Source organism: Delphinapterus leucas, chromosome 19, assembly GCF_059928025.1.
Source record: "Delphinapterus leucas isolate spDelLeu-1000000601 "Yukka" chromosome 19, BTC_Dleu_Yukka2, whole genome shotgun sequence".
NCBI classification, from domain to species: Eukaryota; Metazoa; Chordata; class Mammalia; order Artiodactyla; family Monodontidae; genus Delphinapterus; species Delphinapterus leucas.
Window position 1 is genome coordinate 58,466,970 of NC_143147.1, and position 17,218 is coordinate 58,484,187.

Genomic DNA, 17,218 nt, shown 5'->3' on the forward strand with positions numbered 1-17,218 from the left:
TGGCCTCAGTGGGAGCGGGGGCAGCAGTGCTGCACTGAACCCTCAACCAGTCCGATGGCGCCCCAGCCCCGAGTCACCCCCGGAGGTCCCCAGCACTCATGAGGCTGGAGAAAGAGCCACTGACTGCACTGTGCCCAGGGGACAAACAAGCAGTTCCCACCCTAAAGGGGAACTGACCAGACGACAAGGGCTTCTTGAGGAGGCACGGAAGTCTGGGAGGGCCTGGGGGCAGAAGTCAGTTTCAACAACTGGTCTGGTCCTCAGAGCTGATGGCAGGACAGGCAGAATGGCTCACAGGAGAGATGAGGGGAAGCCAGGGGAGAGCATTTGCAAAGGCAGGTGCTGTGATCCTGTGCCACCATGGCGGAGAGAGAGCTGAGGTTATGGGATCCTGAGAGGACCTGGTGTGGCCCCTGAGCTTCCCGGGAGAGGGCAGATGGCTGGACTCTGGGTGTGTGCAGGGCCTGGCAGGCAGCTGTGTGTCCAGCTCAAGGGGACCAAGCAGGCCCTGGGAGGACTGGGCTGGAACCCAGGAAAGAGTGGAGAGGAGCCCACCTGGCAGGGAAGGGGCAGTGGCCTGCCAGGAGGACCATGTGACCTGTGGCAAGCTGTGGACCCCTCTGGGGTGAGTGCACCTGTCCCAGTGCAAGAAGGCTAAAAGCCTGGAGGCTGGGCTCAGGGTCTGGCACCCCAGGCATGTGGGTACTTCCTGTCACAGGAGAGCATTCCCCAGGGAAGGAAGGACCTCAGGGAGGGGAGGCGGACTGGGGGTAGGCCAGATGGAGGCCAGGCCCCGCAGTGGGACCCTCTACAGTTGCCACAGCCCACTTCTCAGTGAGGGCTGGTCTTCCTACTGGTCTGTGAGCTCCTTGGTGACCCTGGATCCAGACAGTGTAGACAGGCCCCTAGAGTAGAGCTGCTGCCTAGAAACTGGCAGCCAAGTAGGAGCACCCAGGAGGCTGAACCCAAGGGTCCAAGATGGAGGGCACACAGCAGGCGACGTCAGCCATTAGGCTTGCTCAGCTGCCCGTCCTCCTGCTCACACTTTCCAAACATCCTGGCCACGTGCCTTCCCAGGACAGACACCAGCACAAGGGCCCTGGCAGTTGGGTTTCTGGGCAAGGAGCACATGACCTCCAGGTTCTGTGAGGGCTTCCTTTCCTCTGGGCACAATGTTCAGATGGGAAGCATGGTACCACATGGGTGACCATGCACTGCCCAGTCTTCTCGCCTGGGGACTGGGGACAGGTAAAGTAGCATAAAGGTGCTCAGCAACCAGCTACAGGACAGTGGCCCCGAGGGGGGAGGTCATCGAGAATAGACTGGAAGGAGCCAGTGCTCACAAGACATGCAGCCTGCAGCGGTCTCCACCCAGAAGCTGCACAAGACCATTAGGTCTGGGACCGCTGCCCCCCAGGGGCCACCACCCCATGGGAGCTGTGGTGGAACAGAAGTGCTCAAAGATGGCCCAACGGCTGTCCTTCCCTAGGAAGGGAGACCCTCAGGCACCTGCAGACACATCCTAACGTCAAGGACATCACCCCTGACAAGGAGCTGGCTTTCAGTTGGAGCAGGGGAGAAAGGGATCAAGAAAACCCATCACAGCTGCCTCAGCAGAGCCGGTTCAGCACCACCAGCACCTGCTCAGGGAGGGCCCACCGGCAGGAGGAACCAAAGCAGTGGCCAACAGCTGTGTCCTGCCAGGGTCCTAACGACCAGCCTGAAGAGTGGTCCGCAGGGCTCCGCACGGCTAGGCTCTTCAAGCCGCTGAGCCCGTCCCTCCTACCCCGGCTCCTCCAGCTGATCCCAAGCTCCTGCTCCTCCAGGGGATGTGACTCAGGGCCTCGCGGAAACACAGCGAGATGTTTATTCATGAGAGTTTTCATTTCGGCGCACACCAAGACAGCCTCAGCACCAAGAAAACAAGCAACGGGAGGCCTCTGGCCAGGCTCATGCGGTTTAATGAGTTTTACTTATTGGATAAAAGTGTCAATGTTGTGATGGAAAAAAACAAACGCAGCTCCAGTCCTCGTTTCAACCCTGTCACAGCCCAAAGGGGACTGTCCCAGTGGAGACCATGGCCACCCAGAGCTAATGTGGGGGTGGAGCCGTCTCAGGGCGAGGGGGGAGTAGGGCAGTGCAGCCTCACTCCTTGAACTTCCACTCCTGGCGGCACATGGGGCAGTGCTGCTGCACCTGCTGCGCGTTGAGCCACTTGAGGATGCAGTGCATGTGGAAGCAGTGCGAACACTGGCCCCACACCAGCGGGCAGTCGTCACCTGGCACCTTGCCTGCGGGTGGGATGAGAGGACTAGTGAGTCACAGAGCTCGGGACAAGCCAGGTGGGGGACGTGCACCCAGGGTGGCCTTGTGTCTCAGAGAGGACAGGTTTCAGGAGTGAAGCCACAGATTCTGCCGTGCAGCTGCCCCAGGTAAACATCTGCAAAGCCCACCCAGGCTGCTCCTGCTTCCACTCCCCCCGCAAGGGGGAGCAGCTCAGGGAGCTCTGCAAAGCCCACCCAGGCTGCTCCTGCTTCCACTCCCCCCGCAAGGGGGAGCAGCTCAGGGAGCTCTGCAAAGCCCACCCAGGCTGCTCCTGCTTCCACTCCCCCCGCAAGGGGGAGCAGCTCAGGGAGCTCAGCGGCAGGAAGAGGTCTGGCCTCCCAGGGGCTGGGCCCGTCTGCGGACACACCACAGCTCTGCCACTGTCACCTGGCACCTGTGATGCCAAGAAGGTTACATCAGTGTGTCAAGGAGCCTGCAGAGGTGACCCGCCTCTGAGCGGTGAACTATTCCTCTTGATCAAGGTGAGGTGGGCTGGGGCCTTGGGACCTAGATGGCTCCTTCCTTAGGCAGCAGGGACCCAGTGCAGTACCAGGGAGTGGGCTGGGGACACTGAGGTGCTTATGGCCCAGGCTGGTGGCAGCTGGGAGTGATACAGAACTACCTTCCATTTCCTTTCCATTTCTAGCCTAAAAGGATCCTACCTCCAAGGCCCAGGGCACCTGCTGCTGGCACTCCACCCCACACACCTGGAAATGCTACCTCTGTGGAGAGGGCCTGGCACAGAGAGGACACGCTACACTGCCTGTCATCAAGAGAAACTAGCCTCTCTCTGATTTTCAAGAATCTAGAAAACCCCATCACGCAGCTGGTGCCAGTAGAGCACAATGGCCTCCCCCAGCCTCGAGTCAGGTCCCCACGGGCATTAAGGAGCTGCAGCTTGCTTCCTCCACCCTCTCTTAGGGGTGTCATTCCCCCAATCATTGCCCTGGGGGCCCTTCACGCCTATCAAACACGAGCTGTATCCAGATGTCACTAGCGCATAAACACGGTGGACCAGCTGGACAAGCCAGGGCAAACAGGGTACATCCTGTCCACGAAGTGGTTCCTAAGTGCAGGGCTGAACCCCTGTGACCACAGGGCTGGGCTGGTCACCTGTGGTCCTGGTCCTCACTCTTGACACCAAACACAGGGACAGTTGACTGTACGATGCGTTAAAGAGATAACACCATGGCTGAGCCACATGACAATGCTCTCAAAACCTCATGTAGCACCTGCTCTGAGCTGCACAAGGGGCTGGGAACCTGGCCTGTGCTCTCATCCAACCTCACGGTGCTCCCACAGCCTCCGTCACCCGACCTGACAGACAGGAGGCACGACTCACGAAGGCAGATGCCACTGCCTGAAGGGACCAGGAGGCTGGTATGGGTGCCAGGTCTTAAATATCCTTCAATGTCTGCTGAAAACATTCAGCTCCTTCCCAATTCGCAAGCAGCCCCTGCCCCACAGTGGTACCTAAACCCCACGGAGCCAGAAGGGATGGGCACTTCCATCTTTCTACTCTTTGGTTTGGGGCAGTGTTCCTCAATCTTTTAAAAAAATCCTTTCAATAACGAAACGCCACACCCTTTCTGAAACTTTTATGACAAAAAAAACAGAAAATAATTTACTTGGCAAATACAAAACGATCTAACTCACTCTGCTTCCCAGGCCAGGGGGGTGGGGTGAGTAGGACTCTGTGCCAGGAACCTACAGGGTGTGACACCTGATTTATATTGGTTCCCACCCACCCAGGGTCTTTCCAACCTCAGCAGAACTATGCTTGGAATCACCCCTAACACATTAGTCCCTATAAACAGAGTCTGGAAGAGGGTGAGCAGGGGCCAGCCAGCCTATTGGTGGGGGTACCCAGCCATCCTGTCCGTTTGAGGCAGGGCTCCTGGAGGCAGCCCGCCGGGGCATCTGACAGCACAAGTGCAAGCCGACAGTGACTCATGCCAGTGCCGGTGGAATCTTCTTAACAAGACTTTCACTCCCAAAGCCCAGGGACGAGGAGCAGATTTATGACAGCCTGAGTCACTCTGGATTCTCCATAGGAGTTCCATTTCAGCAGAGAGAAACCCAGTGTCACTTGATCTGTATAGAAAGCGCCCTGGGCTAGCCAAACACTTTGCTCATTACAACTGGCTCACTCTAACCTCATAACCAGCAGGTCCAAAGTTCAGACTCTAAACCCCCTCTCCCTAGCAGCCAGCACATGTGAGCAAGCACCGCACACTGGGATGCGGCCCCTGGTGCCATCTCAGACACAAAGGCTCACTGGCCCACATTAGGCCGAGGGAATGGCCACATAAATGCTTCCGAGGACTTCTCTGTTCAGAGGTCACAATCTGCTGCTGAGGAAGTTGCAAGTACCTACCCACAGCCTGTGCTGTACCCTTAGGAAGGGTGGTTTTAAATGGATTAAACCAAGCCAGACCTTGTGCTTCTACTTTCCTTCCCTGTTATGTAAAACCTCATCAAGTAGAGCCAATCACTGATTTCCCAAGATTATATCCCACCTGTTTGATTAAATCAGGATAGATTAGCCCCTGGGTGATGAGATTTCCTCTCAGGAGATGTAAAGATTAAGACTAAGGTAAAATGATATTTGCACTACAATTCAATAATTTCAATTTCATGGTAAGAAGCAAAAACCTATGATTATTCCAATGCTCACAGCCCCACAGTGACAGGCCTGTTCACTGACTTCTCATCAGTCCCCAAGTCCCACTTCTCTCTTGGGACCACCCTTGTCCCCTAGGCAAAGCCTCAGATCCTTTCAGTTGGGTCTGACTAAAAACTAAATTCACTGGTGCAAAAATCTGCTTCTGACCCAAATATATAACCAAACACTTTCACTTCACAGAATACAGTGGGGACAAAGGAACAATGCAAAAGACACCACCAAGAAGAAATCTGATAAAACCCGAGCGCAGGCATTCTACAAGACAACACTTTCTGAAATAATTAGATGTCTTTTTTAAAAAGGGAGAGAGAACTCGAAACAGAACTGCTCTAGATTAAGTAGCGGAGGAACAAAGTGATCACACCTTGGGTCCTGGCTCACACCACCCAATAATAAAAAGACATTTGGGGGGCTTCCCCGGTGGCGCAGTGGTTGAGAGTCCGCCTGCGGATGCAGGGGACATGGGTTCGTGCCCCGGTCCGGAGGATCCCACATGCCGCGGAGCGGCTGGGCTCGTGAGCCATGGCCGCTGAGCCTGTGCTCCTCAACGGCAGCGGCCACAACAGTGAGAGGCCCGCGCACCGCAAAAAAAAAAAAAAAAAAAAAAAAGACATTTGGAAACAACTAAAGAAATCTGAATAAGGACTAGGAATGAGGGGCAACAGTAAGGAACTATCGTCATGTTATCTGATGTGACAACAGTGGTGGGTAAAAGTCAGCACTACATTTAGAGACGCAGCTGAAGTGAGTGGGGTGAAGCTTCACATCTAGCATTAACTTTAAAACATCTGGGCAAAAACAAATATGGACACATGTTACTCACTGCTCTATGTGCTGCATGGGGGATGACCTTATAACATTACGTTTTTGTGTTCGCTTGAGAATTTTCAAATAAAAGGTTTTAACACAACTTTTTGTTCCACGTGTCTCATAGCGACTTCCATCAGGATAGGAAGCTGTGCTCTTTTTCTTACAAAACTTTTGACGGGGTCTTTGTACAAATATGGGCCCAAATAGCCTGGCTTTTCTCTATTAACTTTTCCTGGGGAAAGGAAACCAAACCCTAGGGACGCTGTGCAGGTATTTCTAGGGACACGCCAAGGCCGGAGGGTAGGCAAAGCTCGAGAGAGAGCGGGCAGGGGGCACTCACAGTCCGGGCAACAGCCATTGAAGGCCATCCGGCAGATGCCGCAGTTCTCGTCGTTGGCCACCCAGAGCCAAGTGGCCACGCCGTTCCAGCACTTGATCTTCACCTTCATGGCGCGGGAAGCCTGCGGGGAGGAAAGAGACCACCAGGCTCCGTTGAGTATGCGGAGCTACAGCACTTGTGAGCCAAAGGAGTGCCGCCCCGAGCCAGAGGGTCAGCGCAGGCAGGAGTCGCCGCCGAAGGGCAGCACAAGCTGTCTACAAGGGGGCTGGGGCTGGGACCGACTCCTCGGGAGACCGGGACGCTCAAGGCGTCTGGCAACACCGCACTTCTGCGCGGGCGTCCAGAGAAAGGCGCGTCGGATTCCGTTAACAATTGCAAAAACGTGCTCTGCGCAACTTCTGAAAGGGACATGACTGACGGGGTGAGAGATGGAGACCCACGCCCTCTCCCTACGAGGTCACGCCGTAACAACCCCGGGCCAAGTCGCGCGAGCCGCAACCGCTCCCCGCCGCGGGACTGGGGTGCGGGGTCTGGGTGCAGTGGGGGAGGGGCAAGGGAGGGTCGGCACGCCCGGCCCCGCCCCAACGGCCTCACCCCCGCCGACCTAACCGCGCGCCGCCCCACCCGCTTTCAGTTGGCAGCGCCGGCGCCGCGCGGGAAGGTATGTAAACGACTGCGGCCGCGGCCCGGCAATTCTCAGCGGCGCCTGCCGAGCCCCTTGGCCCAGCGCGCACGCGCCGCCTCGCTCCTTGCCGACGCCTCCGACCCACAGCCAATCCACGGCCGCTCCGAGGACGCGGCACCGGAAAACCCCGCGCGGCGCAGGAAGTGACGTGCCGACGTGCTGACGCGCGGGCTCAAGCCGAGGCCGATTCCGCGCCCGCCATGGCCGACAAAATGGATATGTCTCTGGACGACATCATTAAACTGAACCGGAGCCAGCGAGGCGGCCGCGGCGGGGGCAGGGGCCGCGGCCGGGCCGGCTCCCAGGGCGGCCGCGGAGGCGGGGCGCAGGCCGCAGCGCGAGTGAACCGAGGCGGCGGACCCATTCGGAACCGGCCGGCCATCGCCCGCGGCGCGGCGGGCGGCGGCGGCAGAAACCGGCCGGCGCCCTACAGTAGGGTGAGTGTGGAGGCCGGGTGGCGGGCCGCGGCAGGGGAACGGGCCGGCGGCGCGGCGCCGGGGCGGGCAGCCAGCCGGCCAACCGGGCTGGGGGGCGAGGGCGCCGGCCGGCCGAGCGGACGGGGAGGTCGCGCGCCGGCCGGGCTCCAAGGCGGAGACCCCGGCGGCCTTTGTCTTGGCTGGGCGCCCGGCCTCATGGCGCCGGGGGCCGAAGGGCCGTTGGCGCGACCGCCCGGGAGATGGGAAGTTAGGTGGAGGGAAGTGAAAAGTTGCGGGACGTGTGGCCCTGACGGTCGGCTGCGGCCTGGAGTGGGCGGGAAGCGGGGGCTGCGGGTCCCTCTACGCGCCTTCATCCCTGCCGTGATGGGGGAGGGTCTTGCTATGGCCGGGAGGTCGAGGGCTAGCCCTGGAGTGAGACTCACGGGTCTCTTTCTGTTTTTATCTTTATTTTTTCTTTAGCCGAAACAACTTCCTGACAAATGGCAACATGATCTTTTCGATAGCGGTTTTGGGGGTGGTGCCGGCGTGGAGACCGGTGGGAAACTGCTGGTGTCAAATCTGGATTTTGGAGTGTCTGACGCTGATATTCAGGTAAGGGACTGGAGCTTCTCGGTGGGCAGGTCACCCCGCACGGAATTGATTGTGGTGTTTGGGACGTAGCCCTGAATCCCCACCCACCTTAGGACAGTGAGCCCTCCCAGGCACCCAAGGGCTAGCCACTGTGCCCTGTAAGGGGCTCCAGGAATGCACAGGAGAGGTCAAGCTAGAGTTGAAAGTCTGACCAGTGGGTCAGTTTGTGCTGGAAGACAGGCCCCCAGCTTAGTCTGAGGAGCCGCTGCTCTCCGTTACTAAGACGTGTTCGTTCTGTGGATGAAGGCCCTTTGCCTGAGCTTTTCTAACAGAAGCTTGGTTGAATGTGTGTCGTTTCTGTGTTATTGAAAAAAACTAGGCTATTTGCCTTCTTTACTTTGTGCCTGTTTTAACGGTTTGTTGGGAGGAGAAAGCCTTTCATTTGTAGAACTGACAAAGCACAGAAGCAGGATGGTGCCAGCATCACTTTGGCTCCATTTGCCTTAAGGCCTATGTCTTATATGGAATTTTGTTCCCTGTTTTATACTCACTTATTTTCACTTCCTGGGTTTTGTTAGTGGCATGATTCTCAAACTCATCTTTGGTTGAAGCCTCCTTCTTTCTTTTCTTTTTTTTTCTTTCTTTTTTTTCTTTGATTGAACCCCAAAGGCATTTAAATTTGCTTTCTATAATGATATCTTGGGGGTCAGTCCAGGAGATGGCTGGGTCAGGGTACTGGGCCTTCCTGGGTTCAATTTCCCAGAGCCCAGCCACTTTACTTTACCGTGGGAGGACAGAGCAAGGCCGGTGAGCACTCACAGTGTCTCAACACTTTTTTTAAGGTGGTTTCTGGCATCCACTGGAAACCGCTTTTGGTGAACTCCACTTCCCGCTGTGTGCCTGCGGCCGGAGTAGCCCCACACTCTGGGTTCCCTCTCCAACTCCCAGCCTGCCTGAGGTCAGGGCAGTTTCCATGGCAGCGCTTGACTTCAGGCTTTGCGGCAGGCTTGAGTAGGAGGAGAGGGAAAGGTGAGCCAGAATCTGCCCTGGGGGAGGGGCTGGGTCAGGGCTCCCAGTCAGCGGGCCCTTGGAGCTGGTCCACAAGTGGATAGAGCCCCTTGCTCTGTGATCTTGACCTTTGCTGCTTCTTGGCACAGTCCTTGGGTGTGTTGTAAATTTTCCTTTGTTGAAGAAGATAGCGACTTAATCTTGTGCCCTTCACTGGTGGGCTTTGTGATCCTTTACCTGCATCGTGGTGCAGATGTCAGGTCCCCAAGTGGGCAGGAGCCCTCGGGCCCAGCTGCTCTTGGAAATTGTTGTCCCACCTGTCCCATCCCATACCCCAGACCCCACTACCACTGCCCTGCCCCCGACATGTATGTCTGCCTCCCAGGGAGATACCCCAAAGCAGTTCATACTTCCAGGGAGTGTCCCTGGGGCGCCAGAAGAAAAACTGCTTTGCTGATAACTGCTCTTTCTGACTCTCAGGAACTCTTTGCTGAATTTGGAACTCTGAAGAAGGCGGCTGTGCACTACGACCGATCCGGCCGCAGTTTAGGAACAGCTGATGTGCACTTTGAGCGGAAGGCAGATGCACTAAAAGCTATGAAACAGTACAACGGTGTCCCTTTGGATGGTGCGTTTGGGATTGGCCCAGAAAGGCTACAACACTGTAGCCAGTTTGTGGAGCCTGGGGCTGGCCCCAGCCCTGCAGGAGTAGGACCCCCTCTACCTGAGGACACTTTGCATTCGCCCCTTTGTCTCTCTCTTCCATTCTGCCACTTCTCATGCTGCCCCGTACATCTGGACCAACCTCTTGTGAACCCCCATCCAGCAAGCTACATTCCTCCCCTCCTTCAGCTCCTTCCGGAATATTCACTTCTGTGAAGCCTTCTCAGAACCACCATAGTACACCTCTGAGTACCGGGCTGTAGTCGTAAAGGCAAAGGTACTTTTCCGCTTGTGAGCACCCCGGACACCTGACAGACACCCACCTACACTGAGTGAGAAGGAGCTAGGAGGCGCTGGTGGGGCTGTCGTTGGCAACATTTCGTTCTGCCACCAGCATCTCCAGGCTGCTGCTCTTGTTGGGAGCATTGAGATGCACAGCGCCCCTTTCTAGTGCTTCCGTGGAGGCCAGGGTGTGTGCCGCCAGCAGGCCTCAGAGCCCTCTAACGGGAGCTGGTCCTCTTGTGCTCTCTGCCGCAGGCCGCCCCATGAACATTCAGCTCGTCACCTCACAGATTGACACACAGCGGAGACCTGCACAGAGGTGAGTTCGGGGCCTCTGGGCGGGGCTGGCCTGTGGGTGTCCACCTACCCCGCAGACCTTTCCAGGCACGTGAGCAAGTTCCCTTTTTTTGCTAGCATAAACAGAGGCGGGATGACTAGAAACCGTGGTTCGGGAGGTTTTGGTGGTGGCGGTGGCACCCGGAGAGGCACCCGTGGAGGCAGCCGGGGCAGAGGCAGAGGAACCGGCAGGAGTTCAAAGCAGCAGCTTTCTGCAGAGGAATTGGACGCCCAGCTGGATGCTTATAATGCAAGAGTAAGTCCCAGAGGAAGACTGGGTGGGGGCCGGTCAAAGACCAACTGGAGGAGGACCTCATTTTGAGCGAGAACCTCTCTTTCTCTGTTTCAGATGGACACCAGTTAAACAGACTGGCAAATCCGTGCATGGACCAGGACCCGGAAGTCTCGTCCGTGCTCCCTGGTGGGAGGGGTGACAGACTGGGGCTGTGTGGCCAATGATGGATTTGTTTCTTTTATGTTTTAAAATAGGATTTAAAATTCATGTAAAGGTTTCTTTTTTTTTTTTTTCTTTTTTTTTTTTTTTTTTTTTTTTTTAATTCTGAAACAGACCTGTTTTGTACTGAGTTATTTTTGGGATAAATTTTACTGGTTGTTGTTGTGGAGAAGGTGGTGTTTTCACCTTTGCCATAATAAAATAGAAATGTGTGTAGAACTGGAACTGTTTAATTCATCTCACTCTTGGAGTCCTCACCTGGGCCAGAACTCTGGTGTGGTCTGGCGGGCAGGAGGGACACAGGATCTGAGGGGGAAATGGGGCAGGCCTGCCAGGCACGTGGCACTTGGCCTGCAGGTTGGAGTTAGTCCTGCAGGAGGATGGTGGCTGCCGCTCTCCCATCTCTGTTCCCGCAGATCCGAACTCCTTTCTCTCCACCCCCAACCCCGGTAGGTGGGAGGATGTGGAGCAGTGGTCCTCAGCCTGCAGCTGCCTGTGCACTGCCTGCACAGCCAGGTGAGGGGCGGGGTGGGGTGGGGCGGGGTGCCCTGTGTTTCTGCCAGATTTCATATGGCTTCTGGGTTGAACTGTTCCTTTCCTTCTGATGCTCTGGTTCTCAGAAATGTGATTTAGCAGTTCTGACTTTGCAACATAATCCCCTCATGTTTTTCGTTTTTTGTGTCATCAAGGAAGGAGCACTGTGTTTAGGGTGTTTTCTTAGTTGCGTACTTGGTGATGTAGCTAGTGGGAGCTGCGGAAGAATATAACTCGATCTGCAGAGAACTGGAGGGGCTGGCAGACACGGGTGCCCATCTGGACCACTCCTGGGACAGAATAGAGCTGGACAGTGACGTCACACGCTTGAACGCCAGTGACCTGCCGTGCAGTTTCTGTGGTTCAGGAGGGGCCGAGATTGGAATGCAGGGCACGGACACCCCTTTGTGCCCCCTCTCCTGAGGGCATGCCTGGGAGCTACTCACAGGGTCCTGGTTCTGTGGCTCACAGGTACATTCCAGGGTGGGGTGGGAGGGGGAACCTTTATCACCTGATGCTGGGTTGGTTAGAACATGGTGACAGCTTTTTAAGAATAGAGACTGTGGGGAGGGGTGGGTGGGGGCCTGCAGAATGGAGCTCAGAGTCACCCCAGCCTTATGGCAGCCATTGGTTCTTCCGGAGGCAGCTGCCATGGTCTGCAGCTCAGGAGGCTTTCAGGCTTCCATGTTTGGGATGGGGCTGGAGTGAGTCACAAGGAAGGGGTGTGATTAAGGGGTGGCCTTTTAACTGTCAGTTACTGAGCTATCACTGCAGAGCCAGCGGCTGCCACTTGAGCTGCCTGAGCCATGTCAGGCGCTTAATGGAAAGATGGGTGAGGTGACTCATCCCTGCCCTCAGAGGAGCCCAGTCTAACAGGAAGGGATCGTCCAGGGCCTGGCTTTAGGTGCCATGGTCATGAGGGGTGGGTGTGGTAGAGGTTGGAGCATCTGGGCAGAGCTGGGCAGCATCCCTGAGGAGGTGGCCTTGGGCTAAGCAGGCACGTTCCAGGCAAGGAGACTGCTTTCTGGATGTTGGGAGAGGCGGTAGGACATCTTGCTCTGCTCCGCCTGGAAGCTGAAGAGCACCTGATTGAGGGGTGTGCTGGGCCCAGGCCAGAGGCTGTAAATGGTGGGACTAGTGGCCCCTGGGATGGGGAGCCGTGGGCTGTTGGCTCAGGTGTTTGGAGCTAGTGATGGCCAGGATTTGGGGGCTTGTGGGCCATCGTGAGGAGTGGCCAAGGGGTGCTGCATGGGAGGAGGATGTCTTTAGTGAAGAGAAAGTTTCAGGAAGAAAGCAGGCCAGGGACAGGGGCTGTGCTCAATGGTGGGTCCAGGTGGGCAGAAACACCGGATGTGGGTAGGCGTCCAGATGTGGACCCAAACGAGGGTTGCTTTGAGCTGGATGTCTCTGACCTGGAAGTTGGCTTGGGGACACTAGCTGGAGGCAACAGGAGTAGGCAGGGGGTGACATGGTTGCTGGAGGCCTGTGGTGGGGAGGCGACCGAGTCAAAAAGCCTGTGTTTTGGCAGGGAGCTGAGAGAAGCCTCCTCATCGTTTTAATCCTCAGTCTTCTTATTTGTGAAATGGGAAACCCCACATTACTTCAAGGGCTGGAGGACCATGTGCTTTGCTGTTCACGTAGGGATACTCTTGGAAAGAAGGGACTGGTGAGTGTGCAGTGGCAGCTTCTGTGCTCCAAGGCAACTCAGGCTTCTGGTCACCTGAGGGCAGTGCTGGGTGTCCCTGTGATAGCCAGCACTTCCCCCAAAATACTGGTCGAATGAGTGAAAGGATGAAATAGACTTGGTGCTCTTGCACGTTTTCTCCTTCATGTTCTTTGCTCAGACGCTGGATTGCAGTCTCGCAGAACGGGTGGATGGGGCTGCCCCTCTTGCTGGGTCAGGCCCCCACTGGGATGTGCCCCAGCCCACCTCCCACCATGTGGTCTGAGTGGAAAGCTCAGTGATTGGTCCAGGAGTGGCAACACGCCTCGCCTGGCTGGTCAGTTAGTCTTCAGGGTTTTCAAAGGTGTTGAGAAGAAAGCCAGCGCCAGGTAGGGTGGCACACGCACAGGGACTGGGGCTTCTGGGCTCTGATGGGACGCTCAGGTGGAGAGGAGCCACTCAGCTCCTGGGTGTGTTCCTGACATTTGCTTGGTTGAGCAAAGATACACGTGGTTTACAGAGCAACGTGGATAAGGAGGAACAGCCCTGTTCCTTGGCAGGTGATGGGAAACCCAGCAGGAGCCAAGGTGCCAGAGTCGTTGAACAGTTGTCACACTCAGACATGGTTTGAAATACTGGAAGAGGAAAGTTGCTGTGTCTGTGCTCAGCAACAGTTCTCTAAACAAGGGTTTTGTTCTTGCATGCAGGGAGCTGAGGCTCTAATACAGGAAACAAAAGTGAGAATTTATAGTACAGTCTAACAACTACAATAGAAATAAGTGAAGCAAAACATAGAGCATTTGTGTTCTGCTGGAACGTACATTCCAATGGGGGAAAGGTGGGAAAAGTGAAATACAGGATGTCAGGTGGTGACAAGGCTGTGTAGGAAAACAAAGCAGAGGATGGTAAGGAGTGGGGAGAGGCCTTTGCTGATGAGGTGGAGGTGTGAGCACCTGGATATTTGGAGGGGAGCCTTGCTGGCAGAGAGAAGAGCAAGTGCAAAGGTCCTGGGGTGAGAACGCCAGGACAAGCCAGAGCCTAAGCGTGGCTGGGTGGAGGGGGAAGAGGTTGTGGGGCCTCACTACTGGCTTCTGTGCTGGGCTTTGAAGGAAGTAGCCCTGTGGGGGCATCTACCAGAGGTGCAGCTTGGCTTGGGGAGGGGCCGCCAGGGCCTAGCATTTGGAGACTGACGTGGGTGACGTCCATAGACAATGACTGAAAAAGCAGAGATGATGGAGTAGGCTTTTGTGTTTTTGTTTTAATGTGTATGGAATGTGAAGTACTCTTAAGAGCACTAGTTTTTTAACTGAAAAAAAAAACTCAGTACAAAAGGGTAATGATGTAAACAATCACCTTCCCAGCATTGTCCAGACGAGACCCTTGTTACTGCAGGATTTTTTTTTTTTTAATGAGAGCTTTATTAACATGTATCTGACATACTATAGAGTTAACCCAGTTACAGTCATTTTACTACATTCACAGACTCACAAATCCACTACCACATTCAAATTCCAGAATATTCTCATTACCCCAAAAAGAAACGCATTAGCTGTCATGCCTCAGTTCCCCTCTCTTAGCCTCCACTTGTCCACTTTCCGTCTCTGTGGATTTGCCTGTTCTGGACATTTCATACAAATGGATTTATACGATATGTGACCTCAGTGTCTGGCTTCTTTACTCAGCATAATGTCTTTGAGGTTCATCGTTGTTATAGCCTGTGTTAGTATTCAGTCCTTTATCTTGCCAAATATCCTATGGTGGTTATTTCACATTTTGTTTTATCCGTTCATCAGTTGATAGATATTTGGGTTGTATCTACTTTTCGGCTATTGAAGTAATGCTGCTGTGAGCATCTATGTACACATTTTTATGTGGAGGTAGTTTTCAGTTCCTGTGGAGTGGAATTGCTGGGTCATAAAGCAACTGAGTTTAACTTTTTGAGGAGTTGTGGATCTTTCCACAGCAGCTGCACCATCTTGCATTCCAGACAGCAGTGATAAGGGCTCCAACTTCCCCACTTCCTTGCCAGTAGTTGCCGTCTATTTTTTTATTTTAGCCATCTATAGGGTGTGAAGTGGGTTCTCATTGTGGTTTTGCTTTGCAGTTTCTTTTCTTTATAATTTTTATTTTTTTAAATGTCTGGATTGAATAATAGTTATCATGGATAACACGTTCCTCCCTGGACAATTTGGAGGCCTTTCCTTGCAAACACTCATAGCCTAAATGGAATTGAATGTCCTGTTATTATCACCAACATTCATCACATTCAACAAAATAAAATCGTAAAAGGTTGATTTAGTTGAACATGATGAGTACCTGTACTCCAGTTTTATAAAGATGAATACAGAGATCTCTTTATATTACCTGTATTCTTTAGATTTTATAGAAATGCTCAATCAGAAATGATGTGATCTTCTTGAAATTGACATAGCTAGCATCTTCCCTAATCATTTCTATTAAAGTCGGCCTATTTCTCCGTTTAACTGTGCATGTTCTTAAGTGTCATTTTGTAATTTTGATATTCAGATTTATAGAAAAGAAGTGAGAATCACACAAAGAATTCCTGGATCCTCACCCAGACCCCCAGGTGGAACCCCGCTTCTTTTCATTCTCTGTTTTTTTCTGAACTGATGGAGAGTAAGTTGCAGCGTGATGCCACTATACCCCTAAATCCTTCCACGTGTATCTCTTTAAAAACAAGGACATCATCTTACATAATCAGACCTTAACACTTGATAACAATACCGTTATCTGAACCACAGACCTTATTCAAGTTTAGCCAGCTGAACTAATAGCCTGTGTTGTAAATGCTTTCTCTGGTTCGCATGGAAGAGGAATGCCTGGGCCACTGCCTTGAGCTAAAGATGTCTGTAGTCGTCTGTAACTGGTAGTACTTAGCCTTTTCGTGTCTTTCACGACCTTGACACTTTTTGAAGATCAGTCTCATTGGGGATTGTTTTGCTTTGTTATGATCAGTCCAGGGTTATGTATTCCAGGCAAGAATACCACTGAAAGGGTTTCCTTTCAGCATGGTGGTCTATCTGTCTGATTACCCATGCTGTGACCTTGCTTGTGTGGTTCAGTAGGAGCTGCCAGGTTTCTGGACTGTAGCATTATCCTTCTCCCCTTTATAATCTATAAATTTATTGGAGGAGAACTTTGAGACTAAATGAATACTTGTTTCTCACCTCATTTTGCCTGCTGATTTTAGCATCCTGTGATGCAATAATTCTTATGGTGTTTAATGGTGAGTTTTTTACATTTCCCCCATTCTTTCAACATTAATTGGAATTTTTTTCTAAGAAAGAGCAGTCCCTTCACCATTTATTCGCTTATATATATCAGTATGGACTTGTGGGTATGTATTTGATTCTATGAGTCATAATCCGGTAACTGTTAACTCTGTCGCTCAGACTGTTAGGATTCCTCCTGTGCCCTTTTGACATGCCGTGTCCTTTTTTTTTTGGCTGCATTATATGCAGCATGTGGGATCTCAGTTCCCCAACCAGGGATCGAACCCATACCCTCTTGCAGTGGAAGTGCAGAGTCTTAACCGCTGCACTGCCAGGCAAGACCGCCATGTCCTCTTTAAAGCACGTCCTGACTTTCTGGCCCCAGGAGAGGCTCCAGGCTCACCTTCTAGTCCCTGGCTCCTTTCATGGCGACTGTATTTAGCAACCAAGATCTGGATATTGGGTGTGCTCTTTGCTACTGAGCTGTTGTTGCATCTGAGCCCTCTCAGGACAGAGCTAGGAACTGTATATACTAATTCATGCATACACATCTATATTCACTTCTGTATCTATTTAGCTGTATATATGCATTTTTAAAAACCATGAGTTCATACTGATATCTCTGATTCCAACCCAATTCCATAGGATTCCTTCTCACCTCCCCTTATTTGTAAATTCTTTCCCTGACAGAAACATGGCTCTCATTATCAACATGATATTTGCTTATATGATGTAAATCCCTTAAGTGTCCACCTAACCTGATTTTAGAACTCTAACATATAGTCCTGTGAGAAGCATTTACTAACTAGGGTACAAAATTGGGTTCTTCTGTGAGTTGAGCTCAACGCATAGAAGAGTATCCAGTGAGAAAGTACTGGTTTCCAAAGTTGCTTATGCGAGTCCTTCTCTTCCACCCCCTTCAGTGTAATTTGTACTATAGTTAGTTTCTTTTGTTACACCTTGCATTCCATTGTGGCTTCCTCACACACCCTGGTTGATTTTTTTTTTTTTTTTGGTAATTTACATATATTGTCATGGAATTACATATGATTGTATAATTTTCATAAATGTTTATATGGCTTACATTAACTAGCTGTTATTATTAATGAGTCACCCTGGGATCAACTGACCATTTAGGGGAAAATAGCAATAAATAATATATATCATTAAAAATTTTAATATAAAAATAAAC

General features: G+C 52.9%; 2 protein-coding genes across 3 annotated transcripts; one reads left to right on the forward strand and one right to left on the reverse strand.

The window, feature by feature from the left end:
- Positions 1 to 1,943: 1,943 nt before the first annotated feature.
- On the reverse strand, positions 1,944 to 6,910 carry ANAPC11 (anaphase promoting complex subunit 11). 2 transcript variants are annotated; one of them, XM_022589311.2, is made up of 3 exons: positions 6,786 to 6,910; positions 6,162 to 6,282; positions 1,944 to 2,291 (listed from the first exon to the last, which is right to left on the reverse strand). In XM_022589311.2, the coding sequence occupies exons 2-3, from the start codon at positions 6,268 to 6,270 to the stop codon at positions 2,146 to 2,148; spliced, it is 255 nt and encodes an 84-aa protein (XP_022445019.1). In that variant the 5' UTR covers positions 6,271 to 6,282; positions 6,786 to 6,910; the 3' UTR covers positions 1,944 to 2,145. The 2 variants fall into 2 exon arrangements, with proteins under 2 accessions (XP_022445019.1, XP_022445020.1); XM_022589312.2 differs by having other exon boundaries at positions 6,766 to 6,894.
- On the forward strand, positions 6,858 to 10,815 carry ALYREF (Aly/REF export factor). The gene is made up of 6 exons (XM_022589309.3): positions 6,858 to 7,283; positions 7,743 to 7,874; positions 9,342 to 9,489; positions 10,062 to 10,125; positions 10,221 to 10,398; positions 10,492 to 10,815. The coding sequence occupies exons 1-6, from the start codon at positions 7,047 to 7,049 to the stop codon at positions 10,504 to 10,506; spliced, it is 774 nt and encodes a 257-aa protein (XP_022445017.1). The 5' UTR covers positions 6,858 to 7,046; the 3' UTR covers positions 10,507 to 10,815.
- The last annotated feature ends 6,403 nt before the right edge of the window (positions 10,816 to 17,218 follow it).

Bases quoted from the DNA above. Each gene is read 5' to 3' on its own strand.
- ANAPC11 (XM_022589311.2), bottom strand. From the start codon at position 6,270: ATGAAGGTGAAGATCAAGTGCTGGAACGGCGTGGCCACTTGGCTCTGG. The intron at 2,292-6,161 runs GTGAGTGCCCCC...TCCCACCCGCAG, and splicing joins CAATGGCTGTTGCCCGGACT to GCAAGGTGCCAGGTGACGAC.
- ALYREF (XM_022589309.3), top strand. From the start codon at position 7,047: ATGGCCGACAAAATGGATATGTCTCTGGACGACATCATTAAACTGAAC. The intron at 7,284-7,742 runs GTGAGTGTGGAG...TTTTTTCTTTAG, and splicing joins GGCCGGCGCCCTACAGTAGG to CCGAAACAACTTCCTGACAA. The intron at 9,490-10,061 runs GTGCGTTTGGGA...TCTCTGCCGCAG, and splicing joins CAACGGTGTCCCTTTGGATG to GCCGCCCCATGAACATTCAG.